Here is a 20,836-nt window from a genome sequence, read left to right on the forward strand (position 1 = left end):
AGCCTACAGAACTAAAATGATTTTTCCCCATGGTCAGTGATGATTTAAAAAAAAAAAGATTGAAGCAAAAGTTGAATCTATATCAGATGGCCCTAAGGCAAGATCCTTCCAATTCTGCCATTCCTTCACATTGTCAAAACACTGTTCTCGCGATCATCTGGAGGCTGGAAGGGACCCAGGAGAAAAAGCCAGAATACCCTTGGCTGAAAAATTAGGAAACACCCACACCAAAAAAAAGTTTTAAATAAAATAATAATAGTAAGAGGAAAATATGTTTCAAAATACGTCTTTCCTGATGATCCACTTGTGGTACATAAACACACATGGACAGAATATTTTTCCCCCATGATGCTGCCCAGTTGCTGCTCTTGGCACCATTAACCATCTATGTGCAGTAATGCCACAGGTAACATCCATCTACATTACAAGCACTGAAATTTCAACTGAGAGGCAAGAGAAAAAAAAATGCTTCCTGTAATTCAAATAGCAATCCCAATAGTCCAATTAAAGCTGTGTTTCATTCAATAAACAACATTCCAAAAGCTTTGGAAGTCATTTCATCCCAAAGGCAGCCTCCAAAAATCTCTTTGCACAGAACAATCCTAATCACTGACTACAATCTATTGCAAAACCCCCATTTTTTCTGATTTTTGGAAGAGAGGCTTTTTTCAGCAACAACAAAAGAGCCAAAGCAGAGCCAGAGATGTGCCACACATGCACACATCCAAAATGGACACAAAACAACACCTGCTCCGGATTCAGCTGACCCACAGGACACCACAGCAAGACAGGATGGATGCAGATGACAAGTCTGAAGGTGTATGTCCATGAACTTTGTCATGTTGTTAATCCTCCCAAACAGGGAGACAGTTTGAAGCTGAAACCCAAGATATTCATTGTCATATGATGAGGGCTAACGTGTCATTCTAATTTGAGTATAATTCAGAGATTATGTGAATGAAGAGATTTCACTGTGTTGCATACACAATAGGTGCTTAATGAGCAAAGAGAAATGAAATAGAATAAATGGGCACCCAAATACATCAATCTGCCTTCTGAAAACATTCATCTTTTCAAGAACTGAAGGGCAAACATTTGTCTTTTACTGAAATGCAGCAGCCCAAAATAGTTCCAAGAAAGTGGTTGACCACAACCTTTGGTACAATTTGTAATAACTTTGACCTTCTATCTCTCATAATGCAAAAAGAATGCCAACAAGCTGGAAATGTCTATGCAATTGAGCTCATCTATTTTGGACTGTTACAGATACAAATGGCTCTATAAAGAAATATATCTCACTTGAAATTATAATAGAGAAACGATAACCAATAGAATCACAGATCACTGAACCATGGACTTAGTATTTTTAAAAAACCACTAAAATAGAATAACAAAAGCAATCTTAAGCATTGAATCTAAGTCACATGACTGGCTTAGATGCCCACCACAAAGGAACCAGAAAGTCACAATTCTGCACCCACCTCTGCCTCAAACATCTACTATAGCATTCGAGTTGAGCAGCATACAAGAACTTCTTGCGTGTCAGTCCAGAACATCATGCACCCTGAGGTGGGTTTCTTTTTTTTTTTTTTTTTTTTTGGTCAGTCGTGGGGCTTGAACTCTGGGCCTGTGAGCTATCCCTCAGCTCTTCAGCTCAAGGCGCTTGAGCCACAGTGCCACTTCTGGTTTTTTAGTGGTTTTATTGGTGATAAGAGTCTCACGGACTTTCCTGCCCTGGCTGGCTTTGAACCGTAATCCTCATATCTCAGCCTCCTGAGTAGCTAGGATTACAGGCCTGAGCCACCGGTGCCCAGCCCTGAGGTGGGCTTCTAAGACCACATTATAAAGTATAATCTAGACACAAGGTCTAGAGTAGAACTAAACATTCTTAGAATTTCCTGGGAAGAGTCAACTCTCTATAAAGAAGTCACGATGCTCAAAGTCCAAAAGAATTGCAATTTCATTTTACTGTAGTGAGAAACAGTTCTTTCTAAGCCCATTCTTCAGAGCTTTTTCCCCTGGTTTTGAAAAATGTACTAACAAATTAAAGCACTTTCTAGTGAGTAGTAAACCAGAATGTTGGATGGTAAAAGATGCTATTGGAGGAACATTTCACCAGAACTCTCGGAAAGCTCAGATGCATATTTACTCAGAATTATGATAGACAGCATGGATGAACAATATCCAGCCTCACTTGTACTCTTTGATTAAGAGTGAATGGGCATCATGCAGCCTTCTCTGCGTGATAGATTCCTAGGCTAACCAAAATGCTATTTGTTTGTTTTTACTTTGAAAGTACTTTTGTCACTGATTAAGTATTCCTGCAATCCCATCCATTTCCGGGGTTTCTCTGTGACTACCCATAATTCTCCTCTCTGATTCAAACCCACAAAAGTAACCATCTTCCCATCAACAGTTTCAAGAGTTAAAAACAAAAATTCTTTCTTCAAATAAACTCTTACTTAAATACAAAAAAAACTAATAAAAGAAGCAGGTCGTTGCTGACTGAAACAGGCACAAGGGACGTTGAATTTGAACTCAGCCAAACCAGCATGTTCATTCTCATTCACCCATAGTGAGATGAATCAAAGTTTGAAAGAACACTTAGGGCACCACTGAGCTAAATTATAATACCAACTTCCAGTCAGCTCTATGTTTCTACAAAGACAAACTCATATTATTGGGGGGGAGGGATTCACATCCCCAATCATTAGTGCTTCAAGCTTCTCCACAGAGCAAGCCTACTCACCACAATCGGCTTCAGAATGTCCCTGTTGGAACGAAGCACCTGCTCTGCCACATCCAGCTTCTCTCTGGGTTGCCCACAAAGCTCAGAAACTTCCGGCTCACTGATTTGAATGGTATCTCCTAATTTTGATCCATTGCACAGACTGGTCAAATGCAACTGGTAACCTTGCAAAAATACCTGGAGATAATTCATGCAAAGAGAGACAAGCAAAACAGGTTACAAAGATGAGAAGCTGAGTCTTGAAGGCCTTTCAGGGTACTTCATGTGAATACAGATTTGAAGGTCTTAAAAAAAAAAAAAAAAAAAAGTCACCACTGTGGTAGTTCAATGTGCCAAGCCTTTTCAACAAACTTGGAAAGGAGGCAGCACAAAATCTTCCAGCACATTCCAAACCTGCATGTTGGATTTGACTTAGGATCTCCTAAATCTGTATCTCCCTTACAGAGTTTCATCCTAAGGCCAATATTCTTTCTCTATCCTGGGACAGAGCCTGGATTCTTGAAACGTCTTTTATTAGAGGAAAATTATTTTCATTACTTTGGAATTTATGATATCTTACATTGGGGTTGGACTGAATCACAAAAATAAAACAATTATTTCTGTATATCTGCAAAAGCTATTTAGCTGATGCATAGAACTATGCTCAAGTAATGTCAAAATTTGGATGTTTTTTTGCTGAAATAAGGATACAGGATGACCAAGTGTAACAACAAGATGTACAAGACACTATGTTAAAAACAAACCTTATAACTTTGTGCCAGGGGTAGGGGGCAGGGGAAGGAGTTGGGGAGGTGGAGAGGAAAGGGATGGTAGGGGAAAAATAAAGGAGGGGCTAACAATGCTGGATAGGAAATGGACTCACTCCCTCGCTCATGTAACTGTAACCCCTCTGTACAGTAACTTTACAATAATATATATATATATACATATATATATATAAAGAATTTGAAATTTTTCATGTCACTTGCCCCCAAATAGAATGCTAGAAATCCATGCCTCTTATCATCTCATTGATGGGCTAGTAGACAGCTGGCTTTGTAAAGAGATGGGTCTTTGTTTACAGTGCACAGTGCTAGGATGATACCAACAGTGAACGTTGATTGAAGAAGTGAATAAAGCAGACTCTATAGTAAACCATTACTAACTCCTCTGTTAGTTTAAAGGAGTGCAGTTTGCCCTGTTTATAAAGCAACTAGATGTGAGTGATGGAACAAAAGCCTCTCAAACCCATGCAGCTTTCTAAGCACTACAGAGCTTTGGTCCTGCCGTGGTTTCGATTAAGTTTTCACCTAATGCCAGGTATTCAAATGCACTTCAGCTTTACCCCTGGCCTTAATCCTTGCTGCCAAGCTGTCAGTCTCCCCTTAGGGTCTGTGCTTAAGAACCCACTCTAATTACCATACCAGGACTACCTCCATGCTTAGGATGTCCCTGATTTTCAATTGATGGGATGTGACAGATATGAACTTGGCAGGATGCAGTGGAAATTGTACTAAATGCAACTATTTTCAAAAGCCTGCTGCCTCTGGCCCACCTCCCAGCCACACAATGAGTAAATACAGGCATATTTTCCTAGTTTCATAAGGGCAAGCAGTAAGCACATTTTTCTAATTTTAAGAATTCTCAGTTGTGTGAAGCAAAGACCTTATTTTCAAGCATAAACATTTCCACTAGTTCTGCTTTTTGTATGAGATGGGCTGAGAGAGAAGTTCCCCTTTCTGCTAGAGAATAAGCTCAAGAAGCATCTTTGAGAAAGCAATAAACACACAATCTGCCCAGGAGCTATAGGCGAATTACGGATGCCAGAGAAAGTTCCCCATGAATCAAAGGTTAAAATTCTACACAAACGCTAATATTACATACTGATTTTTATAAACCTAACAAAGGTTTCTGTTGTGTATCTCTGTATCTTTTCACAGTCTCCTGTCTTAAATTGTGTGTGTATGTGTGTGTTGGTAGTGGGGCTTGAACTCAGAGCCATGGGCTCTCAATTGGCTTTTTTACCCAAGGCTAGCATTCTAACCACATGAGCCACACCTCCACTTCTGGCTTTTTGAAGATTAATTAGCAATAAGAGTCTCAGATTTGTCTACTTGGGTTGGCTTCAAATGGTGATCCTCAGCCCTAGGCCTCCTGAGTAGCTAGGATTACAGGTGTGAGCCAGCAGCAAGCTCCCTGCCTTATATTTTATAGACAGTATTGCTCAAGATCAATAATCATCATGCCAGCTCTTATCTCAGAACTGTGATTTGTCTTTCAATTTAATTCACCTTAACTGAAAAATGTAACCCTTTTAGGATGAAGTCATCACATATGGACAGATGAAAAAAAATCAGTTTTATTTCAAGCAACTGGCCCTCGATACCAGATTCTACAGTCCCCTCTCCTGCCTGAACAGGGAAGTAAACTTAGGTGAATCTGAATTCAAAATAACCACTTCCCTCACCACAAAAAACAAGAGTTTAATTCAGCCCCTACGGAGGACACTGAAGATGGCAGCTTACCTTGTGCAGACTGACATTAGCCTGCAGCAATCTGTGCACCGTTGGCCTTGCGAGAGAGAGATTGTGATACAGAAATCCAGAGAAGGTTTCATTATCCACCAGGAAATCCTGAAGCTTCAAGCCTATTGAAAACATGATGTTTTGTTTTCCTTTAATAAGTAACTCCAAAAGTTGAAATTAAGAAAAAAAAGAACAAGCACTATGGAGCAGGTGGAGAAACATATCACAATATTGGTTGCCTAGATTGAAAGCTATTGATGTCCACAGGCTTCTGGCTTACACACACAGAAAAAATGAGTCAGGTCACTCCATCTTATTAGGAGGAACATAGAAAGATTGCTTTCTGATAACATGTTGAGACACACTCAGCATGAGCTCCCACAATCACACTGCATGACAGTGTGGTCACACATACAGCCTTGTCAATGATCTCATCCATTCCACCTGAGTTTTGTGACACAAATCCTTTTAACATGGTTAAAAGTCAGATCCATTGAAAGCCTTTATTCCCACAAGCCAGAGGGGCAGATCACCTGCATGAGTAGCAAACAGTTCTCACACTTCACCATTTATCAAATACCAACCTGGTAGGCTGGTAAAAGCAGGGACTAGATCCTGACCCGCTGCCCCAGAGTACCTGTTTGGATGAACCTGAGCTGGGGTTGTAGAATCTGTGTATCTCACACATTCCCAGGGAATGCAGCTGCTGCCAGCCTACAAGCCACACTTTAAGAAACATAGGTATAGCACCTTCTGTCTTTCAGAGAGATTTTACAGATATGGTCTCATTCAGTTCACAACAAAGCACCTGAGATGAAGCTCTTCCACAATCTGGGAAAATAGGTTAGTATATCTTTGCTTTTTTTTTTTAATCTACCCTATGAAATGATTCGACTGCTGAAGTTTTCATACAGATTTCCACTGAACAATAAGCCCTCCAGGTACATTTACAAAAAGCCAGAAAAAAGCATTAGTCAACACACAGCATTTTAGTTATGGATGCTGTGTCTGGAGTTGGGTTCTGTGCTTGGTAGATATTTCATGCCATGCCAATGGACTTAAGTTTCTTCATCTCCAAGAGATTCCTGAGCAGATGCATAGGAATAGCCTTCAGACTTGCAAATGCTCTCTATTTCCTGGACTTAATTCATTTGACTCTTCCTGTAATCCGTCCTCTTCTCCCTGTACCCTGTCCTCCTAATAACATATATTCTTTCTTGGAATAAAGATGAAACCAGTTCCTTCAGATCATATGGCCATCAGACTAAACAGGTATCATTTGTGGAATTGTAGTCCAGAGACCCAAACACGAATTGACCTCTAGGGGGCAAACTTTACAAACCCAAATCACACACCAAAAAGAAACAGATGCAATCTGAAACCTCTACAGTGTGTGGCTTGCTTAGGACAGGAGTTAATCTAAAAGGGTCACTCCACACAGGCACCGGGATTAAGTAGCAGGAGGGTCTCTCTAGCAACACAAGATTCTCATCAGAGCTGCACAATCCAGGCAAGTTCTGCCTTTAAAAAGCGTCAGTACATTGGATAGAGTTCTAGAAAGAGTTAATGAGCAAGATGCGTATCTCTAGAGAAATGCTTCTCTGCAGCCCCCATGCAGCCAGCTCCTGGGGATGCTTCATGACACTCAGACGCGGTTCCTAGGCCTCTGAGTGCCTCTCCTTGAAATCAGTACTCCTGCTAGTTGCCAAACTTCCTGCTCCTATCACTAGTGATGTTTGTTTCTAAGACAAACTCTCTAAAATACTGACTCGGTAGCCTATAAATCTACATTTTAATCAAGTAGCTCTGGTACTTCAAATTCGGGGAGTCTGGGAGCCACATTTTAAAGAATATTGTTTTAACTTAGATACTGCTGCCACACAGAATACGTGTTTCTCTTGGTGTTTCCATGATCTAGATCAGGATTTGGACTGTACAGTAAATCACAACCAAATAATAAACACTAAGAGATGGGATTAAGGCTGAGAAAATGCCAGAGGTATCCAAAGGACTCCTTGGATGACAGGACCATCCATGCACAGGAGTAAACAGAATGCCTAACCACTAAAACTATCTTCCCAGGACATAAAATGGTATACAGGACATCCCAGAATCCCTATGGTACAGGTAAACAGTAAGGAAGATAGATAAGCAGGTGGCTTGAGGCCTACTATAAAAAATGTAGACATTATCAGCTAGCAATAGAAAAAGTACCACATTTAGGACCCAAAAACCCTGGGCTCTGTTTCCATCCAGAATTTAATGGATCATTTCACCTAGCTGTGCTTAGACAACTAGGGACCAGAAAAGACCTTTGTGAACACTTGACAGAACAGAACAAACATCTGAGCTAACCCCTTCATTGACCAGTTGGGCCACACATTCCTCTTCAGCAAAGCCACAGCAGTCCCACTGAGGAACTTCAGAATAGCCCTCAACTTCCCTCCCGGGGCAGCAGAAGTGTGGGAGGCTGACCCAGGCTGTACTTTCAATGGGCCTAGGTCATCCAACAACACTCAGGAGACCAACAAATGTGCTCGGCATGTTTATAAGACTCTTCTGTTATGTCAACAGATGCTGAGGATGAAAACATCTGGATGTGATCAAACGCCAACTGCCTATTCCCTGGATGAGACACAAGAATGAAGAGGCGGATTCAATAGTCAACAACCCTTGGCAGTGCACGTGCATGGTGTGGTAGGCCGGCTGGGTGGAGAAGCAACAGGAAGGGCCAAAGATCCCTAGCTACAAAGATTCTGCGGTCTGGTCACATGGATAGCCACACATTTTGGCTTAAGATACTCACATGATCACTGGCAGCTGGAAAGCAACAGGGTGCTTATGTAGGTTCTCAACCCTGACTACCTGTTGGACTCACCTGGGAGCTTTACAAGAGTTCCAAAGCAGACATCAGAATTAGAAGAGGAAAAAAAAATCCAGATGATTCTAGCCATGTTTAGAAAACAATGATACAGAAGAAATATCAGGGCTGATGAAAAGAAAAACTAAATTCATGCTACACTGTACTGTGACTTAGCTGTGTGGTGGTGAGAAAGTCACTCGGTCAAGTTTTCATACCCATGAAGGAAGACAAGCAGTATCCACCTCTCGGAGGACTAAGGAGATTCATATGTAAAGCACAAACAATAACCAAGTGGCTTTCGATAGATACTTAATAGATGGTAATGTTTTTGTTGATATTAAAAAGATTGTTCACTTGTATGTACATGAAGTATACACAGTAGATACAGACCTTCCCTTTAAGGGACTTTCTGGGCTGATAAGGAGAGAAAGAGGCACATCTTTTAGAGTAAGCAGAAGGAGAGATAAGAAAGCCAGAGAAAGATAATGCAAAAATTTTTCAAGACAGTTTAAATGCAGTTTATCTGCAGGCATTCCTTGGGGAAGAGGGGGAAGGGGAGAGGTAGGTATTGGAGAATTGGGCTGGAGCCAAGTTCTGCCAAAGAACAGAGAGCCCCAAATCTCTACAAGCTGCAGCAAGTGAGGACAAGGAGAGACCCAAGACCCACTCATGATGGAAGTGGCTGAGATATTCCTATGCTCAGTGCTAGTACACAGTAGGTTCTCCACCTATATCTCAGTAAATGAATGATGAATGAACAAAATGAACAAGCTGATAAATAGAGAGAGAGGAGATGTCTCAAAACCTAGAATTTGGGAAACAGGAAAAGATAAGGGAGGAGTCGGTGTGGAGTAAAGACATAGGAGAGTGATTTTGTCCCCTGCTGGTCTCTTCCCCATTACAGGGCTCCCTGGGGAATGGGTAGAAAAATGCAGACTATATGGAAAGCCAGATGTCTGAAACAGCCCTTATTCTCTTATTTGGCCTGTGAGTCACCTGCTCTAAGAAACTTTCCCTGACCTTCCCACACTCAAGAAAGATTGGGTAGCTCTCTCCTGTGCCTCAAAAACATCCTGAGTTTCCCCTAAGAACCACACAGAGCAAGCTGGGATGTCCGTGTACACATCTTTCTCCTAGAAGAATAGAAATGTCTTGAGGGCTAGGCTTTGTACATCCAAAGCTAGTAGCATCAGGCACAGAGAAGGAAGGATAAAGGAACACAAACAAGTGAATAAATTAATGAAGTGATACGATCCAGGAAACTGCCAGCTAAGAAGAGGTTCATTTAACCTGGCAGTGGTTTGGGAAAAGATAGAGCAGAACACGAACATGAAACAAACTGGGTCAAGATGGTACTGGAGTTTCTCTAAGCCCACCGAGTCACATCAGCCCAAGTTAAAAGAGGAGTGAATGGCAGCTCAGAGCACAACAGGGATATAGCAGGGGGAGGGCTAAGTTAATTAATTAATGAAAGAAAGATGGCAATGGCATCCACCTCCCTGGAATGAGCATGGAGTTAAATGAGAAACACATGTGCAGGCCAAGAAAACAGCGGACACTGAGATAGGTGCTCTCTAAAGAACAGCTGATACCTTCATCATCATCTCCTTAGCTTTCCTGCTAATTCAACCTCAAGCATGTTCAGAACAGAGAAGAACAGAGAAGTGACTTTGCCCAGGATGCTGAGATGTTGAGTCCACGATCTCACACATTTCTGTATGTGTCTATCATGTACTTGCCTGGCTTGGATAGAATTAGTGAGATTTTTTTTTTCCCCTCTTGATAGGGTCTATAAGATGAAGAAAAAGCTGAAGTTCACTGATCCATTTATTGCAAACTTTACTAGAAGAATAAGTAAATGTAGCATTTCACACAGGAATGATCACATCTGATGGTAGCTACAAGGACGAACACAGGTAAAAGATACAACCAATAAGAAACCACTCACTCTAGTCACAACAGGGTACACTTATTGGGAAGGGTGATCACTCATGTGTTCAATTTTGGCCAAATGAGTTGACCTGAACCTGGATCTTATCATCTGGAAAAGGTGTATCTGAGGTATTGTTATCTACCCTATTTAAAGGAGTAGAGTCTCACAGAATCAGCACTGGACATATAGCACTAGAAGGACCACTTCCTAACTGTGTGTCCATTTAGCTCACCTGTCACCTGTTCTTAGTTTCTCTGGGTCTGTGTCCTCTGCTGGACAATGGGACTCATACTCTTCACAGGTTGAAACAGGTAGCAATGAAGGATTAAGAATGTCAAAATGCTGGCTCAGAGGAAAGAGCCGGAAAGGTATGCCCACTGTCACAGCACAGGGACAACAGGAGGTCAGCTTATGTGCTAAATGAAATGGATAATTCAAAGTCACTATCCAGCAAAAGGCCAAGAGAGCTCCCTTCTGTCTCACAGTCCTTTCACTACAAACCAACGTGGCTGATCTGCTGAGCTCAACCTCCTCAGCTTTGCGTGGAAGAGCAAACAGCCGCCTACCAACGTCTACCAAGTCCCAGGAGCTTTGCTGCTGGTACAGAGAAACAGGGCAAAGAAAAAAGAGAAAGGAAAAACAAAACCAAAAGGACCTTGGAGTCTAAAAAGAACAAACCAAATGAGATGTGTTTGTGGCCGGACAAGGGTAAAACAGAAGCCTCAGTTTCTTTTCATTCATCTGAGCCAGGCCTCTTGGCCCACAGTAAGGCCAGGCAGGCAGAAGGGGGGAGGGGGGTGAGAAGGGGGAGGGGGAAGAACCTGCCCTTGGGAAACCTTTCATAGCCACTCCATGTTCCCTTCCTTCATTCCAGCACCCCCAAGAACAGGCTCCACCTCGGGGCAGAGGATGAGGCAGAAGGGAAGTGGGAGAGGAGGAGTGGGAGGAGGTAGAGATGCAGCTCTGGAAGGCTGGGGTTACTCGCGGCCAGTGCCCTCCCAGCCCCAGCTCGAGTTTCAAGAAGTCCAACTCCGCCAGCCAGTGCTCTACTTGAAAAGGAACCACAGCAATCAGCCGCTTGAGAAGTGGGTGGAGGAGGCGAAAGGGAGAAAAAGAGAAGTAGAGAAAGAGGTTGCTGTTAAGACCCAAAGCATAGAACCACTTCTTGAATGCCCCCCGCCCCCACCCTGCAGGAGTGGAGTGGGGGTCTCCCAGCGCCCAGCCTGTGAGAGAAGCAACAGCTCAAACAGCCTGGGTTGGGGTATGAAAGGCAATGCCAGACCTTGGTTGGCCTTATAAATAAGACCTTGAAACTTTTTTTTTTTTTCTCTACAAGGACTGCTAACAAACACACTTGGCAGCTTTTGGGGGCATCTATTTGTGGTTTGTCTTTGTCTTCCTGATGGCAGGCCTCTGCTCTCTTCAGGGAATGAAGTGGCAGAGCCCTCTCTGGGAAGACCTTGTTGTTCCCTGTTCAGAGAAGGCCACAGAACTGACCAGCTGCTCGTGGATTACTCTTAGGACAGGTGAGGAGGGACTGGGATGATAGGAGGTACACACCATCTCAGGCCCTCCCTTCTGGCTATGGGGGCTCTGGAGAAGTTTCCTTCTCCCAGTGGAGACTTGCTGAGGAATAACAAGATAGAGCTTAAAGTCTAAAGCCTAGGATTTAGACTCTGGATAATCTCATCAAATATCAACTCCAGAGTTTTCTGGTTCTAAGGACTTTGGGAAATCACTTGTTAGGCTCACTGAGCTTCTTCCTTTGGTAAATGGTCTACTGTTTGAGCATGAGTTCTGTAGCACTAATGACACTGAGCGTGTCAAGTACTCTGAACACCAACTCACACATAATGCAAGAGAAGATTAAAGATGAAAATTAAATGTGTTCAAAATAGATGTTGATAAAGACATTCTAACAATGATGTAACAAGTATTTATGGCTACGCACTCAGAATTCTTTGAGGCCGACACTAGGGAAGTGCATGTACAAACCTTTCTCTCTGGAGCAACTGGAAGAAGTATGACTTGAAATAAATTTTACACAGGTGAATATACAAACCTGTGAATGGATGCTATACACCAAACACAAGTACAATGGTTAAAGGAAAGAAGTAATGCTTTTCCTGGAGCCTGCAATCAGTCATACAGGGGGCTACATGAAGATAGACCCTCTGCCCTGCCTTCTGGATGGAGATGGTTAGAAGACAGGGGAGTAGAGTTAAGGGCCTCCACCCTATCTACCCCTCCAAAACTCAGGTGACACTGAACCCGGGGCTAGAAAGCAACATCACCCATCTTCCCTCAGATTCAACTACAAATGAAATAATGAGCCTGATGTGAATTGAAGAGATGAAAATGTATACAAGGAAACTTAATCACCACTTTATACTTAAAGGTGTAGGGCTTTAACCAGTGATTAAGCAGAGAGCCCTCAACAGGTGGGATTACAATCCTTGTAAAAGAGCTTCAGGGAAGGGTTTGCTCACCCTCAGTCCCTTCTGCCACTTGAGGATACAGCACTTCACTCCCATGGAGAATGCAGCAAGGGGTACCAACTTGGAAGCAGAAAAGAGCCCTTCTCACACACTAAACCCAAAGCAAGCACCTCCATCTTGAATTTACCAGCCTCCAAAGAAACACTTTTCTATTTACACAATTACTGAAGTGCGGGGGGGGTGGGGGGGGGAGGCTGGGGAGGGAGGTGAAGGGTAAACAAAGGAGGAGGCTGCAATGCTTGGTAAGAAATGTATGCATTATCCTGCCCATGTAATTGTAACCCCTCTGTACAGTATGTTCTCAAATAAAATAAAATAAAATAAAAAAACCAATTACTGAAGTGCCAGGCATTGTGTGATGGCAACCTGAGTGGCCTAATACAATACTCCTTTCTTACTAACGAGGGAAAAGTGGGGAAAATACTGGAAGCCCAGAGAATCAAGACCGGCAACATCTGACAAGAACCTGAAGGGTAATAAGGAGCCAGGCAAGTTGGTGGACCCCAAAGGTCAGAATGACCTTGTCATGCTAGTCTAGGGGAGGCAAGTACAGACATCTGACCTGAAAAGCCCAGAAGGAAATGAGAGGTAACACCAAGGCAGTATCGTGGGCTCAAATGAGTTCTGAACATAAAGAGAAGGAGGAAGAAATAAGGAGACAAGAGCAGAAAAAAAATAAGAAAAGAGATAACGAGGGAACCTCGTGGAGAACCTTTTGTGAAGACGAAAGAAACAGAAGAATGGGGGGGGGGTAAATGGAAAGAAGTCAAAAGGATAAAGGAAAAAGAGGTGCAGAAACAGGAAAGGCTGAATCAAACAGAAGCGGTAAAAGGGGAAAGATCTGAGAGGTGTAGAGAGGAAGAGGCTTTGAGGCACCTAGCTCTCACTGAGCTAGTCTTTGACTAATGAAACCAGACTCTCCAATCACCAGAAGACACCAGAGCAGAATCAGCCTGCAGGGCCCTGGAAAGTCCAGGGAACAAAAGGAAGAATAGAAGATAAACTTACAAGTTAGGGACTTAGTTGAAATTCCTTCTGGAACTGATCTAGGAAGAATCGTTTCTCTCTAATGTAAAAAAAAAAAAATGTTTTACTTTTTCTAACATCTAAAATTTACAAAAATGAGTAAGGACATGGTACTAATTTGTCAGAAGAAAAAAAAAGATTCGTATTTTCAGAGCCTCAGACACACTCTGCTCTATTTTCCCAGCATGTCTAAAATAAGCTTATGAGAAAGGTTTCATCATCATCATCATCATCATCATCATCATCCTCATTTTGTCAAATACAGAAATCGATCTGACGAAGTTAATACCTCACTCAAGGTCACAGAACTAGCAAGTGGCAAATTTGAACAAACCACTTTGATTCTTTCTACTCTATTAGCAAAAAATAAATCGATTATTTATGCCCTAAAACTGCTTCATCAAAAGCTGGTGATGATCATACTACTTAGCTTTGAAATAAGGCAACATGACCCCATGGTATAATGGAAAAATCCTTAGCCTGGAAACAGAAGACTTGGCTTTAATCTACAACTTGACTCTCGAGCTTGAGAAACAGATACAACCATTTGAGCCTCAATTTTCTTATCCACAAAATGGGGACAATACTTTCAGTCGGCTAGTGTTATGTCAAGGCTTTGGATTCAATAATCTAGTAAAAAAAAAAATGTACAATGGTCTCTTGACCTTTGTGCCTCAAAGGTCAACACCAATGGAGGGCTGAAATCGAACACTTCTGGTAAAAAAAGAAACTGCATTTCCAAGCTCCTCTTTGCCACCCACAGGGTGGCAAATCTTATACTGGAAAAGCAGGAGACATACAGCACTGTTTTGGATGTTAACAATTCCAACAAAAAATGTAAAGCAGTCTGCTATTTGTGGAATATGTGGCATTCTGTAATTGAAAGCAATTGTGTTTTCTTCTATTTTTGTCTGGGTAAAGCCGACCTTTGATTTAATTTAGCTCAAGCAATATTTCAACACTGCAGTGGAGCGTTGAATCCCCAGACTTGATCCCAGCTGGAACCAGGCCCCTTCCTGTCCTGGGTGAAAATCAATATCTTAGTCCCTGGGACACAGCCTGACTTTGACAGGTCTGAGGAAGCTCTCATAGAGATAGAAGAGTTTCAAATTATGAAACCCTAAGACCCTAAGATGAAAAATTTCAACAAGTATATACCGAACATGAATTGCAATTAGCCACAATTTCAAGGGACTTCCATTTTGATGACATAATGTTGGCATAAAGGTCATCAAATCTCCCAGTGAGATGACCCAATGTGGTATGGGGTGGGGAGTGTGGGGGAGGGAAAGGGGAGGAGGCTGAAGGAAATAAAGTTTAAGACTGTAACATCAACCTCAGCACAGCTTCCCAAGTGGGACGAGAGACTTCAAATAAGAAAGAAGTGGCCACAAGTCTTGTTTTGTTTTTTGTTGTTGTTTTTGTTTTTTGTTTTTTTTTTTTGTCAGTCAAGGGGCCTGAGCTCTGGGCCTGGGTGCTGTCCCTCAGCTCTTCAGCTCAAGGCTAGCATTCTACCAATTGAGCCACAGCACCACTTCCGGATTTTTCTGCTTATGTGGTGCTGAGGAATCGAATCCAAGGCCTCATGCATGCAAGGCAAGCACTCTACCACTGAGCCACTTTCCCAGCCCCCATGGCAAAGCCCTGGACACATGCCCCAATGCCCACTACCCATGAAGCCAAGAAGTGTAGGAAGTGGCAGAAGTGCATAAAAATCTAGCATTTCTCTCTGAAGTTCTCTTGTCCTTTCTCATCTCAGCCTGTATATATCCAGTGTCTGTGGCCTTCGTGAAGTTTATAACTTCCTAGGAAAACTCTCTCTAGAATACAACAATATCAGAGTATAAGAGGCTTAGTTCTAGTCCTACTGCTGTCTTTGCTATGCTTCCTTAGCCTCTCCAAACTTCAATATCTTCATAGGAACTTGAATGTAACCCCTACATTCCATATGAAAAATGCCAGAAAACTAAAGTCGAAGCCTGGTATTTACAATGGCCTCACTGTTCAAAATGCTTTATCTTCATTGGTTCCTTTTGTTTTCTATTATGCCATTCCTAAGAAAGATGCTATACCATTTCAAGGAACCTGAAAGGAAGAGATATGAAGGAATTAGCCATAGGTAGAGCCAGGATTCAAACCCAGGCAGTCTGGCTGCCACATCTGCTCTCTTAACACTAAATTGCCCTTCCCAGAATACATTTACAAAATGTTAACTATCCACCCCTTCCCTCAAATCCCCGATAGAGCCAATCACCTTTCCATGTTACCACAATCACCACCACCCCACACAAGAGCTCATCTCTTTGATTTCCAAAGATTAAGGAAGGATAAAAGATCTATATTATGAATTCTCCGTATTGTTAGTAAATCTCACAGCCAGAAAAATAGGATGCTTTTCCCAAAGCAAAGTTCAGCATAGCCTGTCTGACAAAGTTTACTACAGTTTTACTCTGAGTCGCAAGAGAAATGGCAACCAAACCAGCTTTTTATAAATGGCAACCATTCCAGGTTTTCAACTCAATATCCAGCTAAAGAGACACAGAAACCAGAGACCTGGAGTCAAGATTGTAGGACACAGCAAGACTGTCCTTGATCTCTCCTCTGCTTCTGCCCCTTTCAAACCTTTGAATCTAACAACATGGGGACATGTCCTCTGGGAGAGCATCCCCAGCCCAAAGTTCTCTGGGTCTCTCTGGAAAACATTCTTCAAGAACTTCTCTACTCCAGAGAAGCCCCTGAATCAGGGGTAGTGGAAGGTCTGTTATCACCCCAATACTCACTGGGAGGCCTAGTGTTGCTGAAAAGTATATTCTGCTATAGGACAAAACCAAGCAGGTTGTACGCAGCCCACCTTGAAAGAACAATTCTCATGGGGAATGCCACACACATTGACCATGAACAACACGCACACCATCTCTTGCTCCAGTGCAGAAACTATGCCTCAGTTGTCCCACCTACCCCTTCTGGCCCAAATCCACAGGTCTAGAAAATTACCTTCAAAGCCCTCACTAAGCATTTTGTTAGTTGGCTATAACTTGAGACAGGGCCAAACACCTGGAGAGCTAAGATCTTGGCTCCCTGGCAGTCTGCCACACCACAAAACCCAGATCCATGTCAACATCACTTGGGTTGTACCACAGGTGTAAAAGGTGGAGAACATCAACAGGACTCACACAAGCCTAGGGATTGTCCCCAGGTCAGCATGGGCAGTGGTGAGACTGGACAAGGCACCATGAGGCATGTGATGAATGTAAGCATTATGTCCACCTTTGGTCCTCAGCTCCACCCAGACCTGAGCTCCACCCTGCCCTGAAGTTCCCACCATACAGCTGGCCCCTCCCTCTCTCCACCTAGACCCACCTGAACTCCCATCTACCTCACTTCCTACTTCCAGACCTTGTTGCTACCTGGATAGTGGAGGTGCCCATGTGCTCTCTCTCCGGGGGAAATATGGCTCCTCTAATAAACCTTTTAATAATCTTTCTCCTGTGCCTGCCTGCCTCCGCATGGTCCCCTGGCATGGAAAAGAAAAAGAGCCCAACTGACTCTGGAAAGCAGAAAAGACCCATGCCTACTAGGCTGCCAGGAGCTGAGGAATCAGAGGTGAACATTCTAGGGTTGGGGAAAGAAGCAGATATTGGTACGAGGTGGATGTCTAAGCCCAAACACTCAGCAGGAAGCAGGCTAATCTGACACTGTGATATCACTAAGCTTAACATTTTAAGTAGCTGAAAAGGAAATAAGCAGTAAAGATAACTATGGACAAAGTACACCCCCTTCTCCAGCCCAATCCTGATTCTGGCCCCCATCCTCCTCCTGGTCATCCTCCTCCTCCATCCTCCCTCAAAAAGGTCAGATTCACCAAATCAGAGACACAGTCAGGCAGGGCCTGGTGAGGGAGGCTAAGGGCAGAGTCAGAGAGGAGGCAGAGGAGGGAGACAGTTGCTTCTCTTACCCAGGGCCCTCGCAGAAGCACATGTAGGTTTGTAAAAACCTAGAACTAACACATGTGGGGAACTCTCTTTAAGAAATATATAATGGTGTTTTGTATTTCTACTTTCCCAGCAAGAACACATCTCTGCCTAAACGTATCGCTAGGATACCTCAGAGAGCCTTGCAAGGTGCCACAAAAAGGGACTTGGGTTGAACTTTCCAGCAACATGCACTGTGTCCTCTGGGTGTCATTAGTATTAATTGTAAGCATTGTTAAACTGAGTTTGTCTAAGGGAATTAACTCCACAATTCCAGGTGCTAGCTTTTTACATGGTTCCCAACCCACTTTCACTTGATCTTCGCCACACTGAATGAAGAAGAAAGGCCAGAAGTTTGGTTTTCTCTCACGTGGCTGAGGTGAGAAATCGGATGCACTGATTTATCTGTCTGTTACTGCTTGGCACAGAACCATGAACAAAGCCAGCCCAGCAGTGAAGAGGTTCCAGTCTCATGGACAAGCCATAACTAGCAGTTTGTCCTAGGGGGCCCCCATCCAAGCTTCCACAATGAAGCATTTTCACGTTACCCAGAGTGGGTAAACAAACTGGCTAAGTTCTGACATCCAAAACTATCCACGTATGTAAAACAGTTCAGAATTACTATACTGTACACAAATTGTGTGCTGAGAGCTCATTATCAAACACCCAAGGAAATCATCTCTCACGCATAAAGAGCATGTTCCACGGTGACCTGTAGGGAAGTTAATCTCCCTATTTTGAGTAAACAAAGGACCAGAAGGAATAAAAATCTGCCCACAGCTCATACTTCAGAAGGACTAAAGTCTGAGTGTGTTGCCAAAACAATCTCAAACTCTTTCTCTTAAGCCAGCATTTTCTAATCTTTAATCACTTATGAACTACTTCCACAGGTTTTACCATGCCCACATAAAGCAATGTTCTCTTTAAATGAACGGTAATGGATCTTGCCTACCACTTAAGCAATAACACCCATAAAATTTAAATTTAATAGGAGCTAAAACTAGAAGCTGTTCATTGTGTACTGTCCAAAATCATCTCAGCCCTCACACAAAAAACTAACTCAGACAAACACCAAGTCATAATGTAGACAGGGAACTTATTTGCTAGAGTTTCTGGGAATGTGTCCTCTTGTTACACTGCCTTAGAATTGAAGATAGGGTCAGAATTTTAAGAAAGAATGCTCCTCACACTAATTCCCATACATTGCTTAAGCCAACCTCTCCACCTGTGTGGGTTAGATGGAAACAATAAAATGATCAAAAAGTCCCAGTGATGAAAATACTTGGTAAAGGTCCTCCAGAAGCCTTCCTTCTTAGGCATCTCTGTTAGGATGATTTCAAGGATAATGAGATTCATCTGCAATTTCATTCTTGAAACTGGAAGCATTCCCAGTTGGAAGTTCATTAAACCAAATGTAATATGGTATGGGAGAAAGAGAACTGTGTGGGACATTGGGGGCTGGCTATGTTCCATTCGGGAAATGGAGGACAAAGTCACCTCCATCTTCAGGATCTGATTATGCTGTGGAACAAAGAGGTTCCATATTGCTTTGAATATCTGCTGTCTCATACATGGTTGAATAGTTGGATCAATCAACCCACTTTCCTATAAATAACAAAATAGCTTCTAAAGGCTCTTTCAATAAGTGGAAATGAAATGAAGCCCTAGCCTAGGAAACCATGACACTAGAAAGAAAAGAATGGAACAGAGATTCCCACATCCACAAATCACCTGTAGATTATGGTCCCATGAATTTAGCAGATGCAAGCTGAAGAAAGAACAAGATGACTTCCAATTGGATCACAAAAGCAGGATATAGTGTCACAGCACTGAGCACAATAATTAATGATTTTCTATGCCAAATGCACTGAGATCTCCAAGGGAGTGATCCAAGCCTCAAGCCTTCTGCTCATAGTTATCAATGACTTGGATGAGAACTGGGAGAGCCATTCATTAAATTCCTAGATGACAGGAAACAATAAGCAACAGGTATCATAGGAGGTAAATTCTAAGATAAAATGGCATGGGAAATCTAAAGAGGTAAATCAGAAAAGTAGATGACTTCTTCTTTTTCTTCTTCTTTTTCTTCTCCTTCTTCTTCTTCTTCTTCTTCTTCTTCTTCTTCTTCTTCTTCTTCTTCTTCTTCTTCTTCTTCTTCTTCTTCTTCCTTCTTCTTCTTCTTCTTCTTCTTCTTCCTTCTTCTTCTTCTTCTTCTTCTTCTTCTTCTTCTTCTTCTTCTTCTTCTTCTTCTTCTTCTTCTTCTTTTCTTCTTCTCTTCTTCTCCTTCTTCTCCTCCTTCTCCTCCTTCTCCTCCTTCTTCTTCTTCTCTTCTTCTTCCCTTATTCTTCTGTTGAAAAAGTCAATGGCGCAATGACCCAATTAAGAAAGGGAGAATGAGTCACTTGTAATTCTGCGTATTTGAAAGAACCCGCAACTTTGGTTGACTGCACAAGGACTATGAGTCAACATTGTGACATGAATGCCAAAAAGTCTAATGAAATCTCAGATTGCGTGAAAAGAAATACAGTACTCAAAGTGAAAGAGGCAAAAGTCCCTTTCTTCCTCCACACTTAGAATGCTTTAGTAACTTCTGGTAAACTTCTAGCATGACATAAACACACTGAGACCCAACAAGAGAAGAGGAAGAAATTAGGAGGAAAAGTTTTCCACTAGAGGGATGAACATTTAGCCTAGAAAATCTAAACATTCAAAAAAGAGAGTGAACATTCACAAGAGCTGTCTTCAGATTTCCCAAAGAAATAGAATTAGACATATTACTAAGGAAGTAGAGAGTGATAGCAAGTATTTTCTGACAACTCAAGGTGTCAGCACCTAAATGGAGCTGCCCCATGAGAAGTGAGTGTAAGTATAAGATAGACAAGGTAAACAAGGCCAGAGTTCTGGACCAGAGCATCTCCAATGATCCTTCTAGCCCTGGGACAGTACCAGAGGGCTAAACCCATAATGCTAGGAATGAGGACTTAGAGCAAATAAATACAAGTCTCTTAAGTATGTATCCAGGCTTACACTTCCAGCCCTGTAGTCTCTGTAAAATGTACAGAGCTCTGTTCAAAATCAGCAAAAGATTACTGGCTTCTTCTAAAGAAGCAGCATTTCTGTTCATGTCCCTCTAGAACTGAGGCCTGGCTTTGGGTTACAAAATAAACAAAGGAGGAGTCTAGCGATTTTAAGAAATTAGTTGCTCAACCCAGTGGTGAGCCCTTGCCTAGCATGTGTAAAACCCAGTCCTTGAACCCCAGCCTGGCAAAACTGAACAAAACGAGCTGCAGGG

At 42.4% G+C, this 20,836-nt stretch overlaps 1 protein-coding gene across 2 annotated transcripts in view; it reads right to left on the minus strand.

The window, feature by feature from the left end:
• Positions 1 to 20,836, minus strand: part of Abca1 (ATP binding cassette subfamily A member 1) — a 125,739-nt gene that overhangs the window by 63,739 nt on the left and 41,164 nt on the right. For both annotated transcript variants that reach the window (XM_070011068.1, XM_070011077.1), the window contains exons 6-7: positions 5,254 to 5,375; positions 2,750 to 2,926 (exon numbers count right to left, since the gene is read on the minus strand). In XM_070011068.1, the coding sequence (XP_069867169.1) occupies positions 2,750 to 2,926; positions 5,254 to 5,375 (299 nt within the window). The remainder of the gene's footprint in view (positions 1 to 2,749; positions 2,927 to 5,253; positions 5,376 to 20,836) is intronic.

This window comes from Dipodomys merriami, unplaced genomic scaffold, assembly GCF_024711535.1.
Source record: "Dipodomys merriami isolate MVZ:Mamm:240054 unplaced genomic scaffold, mDipMer1.0.p SCAF_11, whole genome shotgun sequence".
Taxonomy (NCBI): Eukaryota; Metazoa; Chordata; class Mammalia; order Rodentia; family Heteromyidae; genus Dipodomys; species Dipodomys merriami.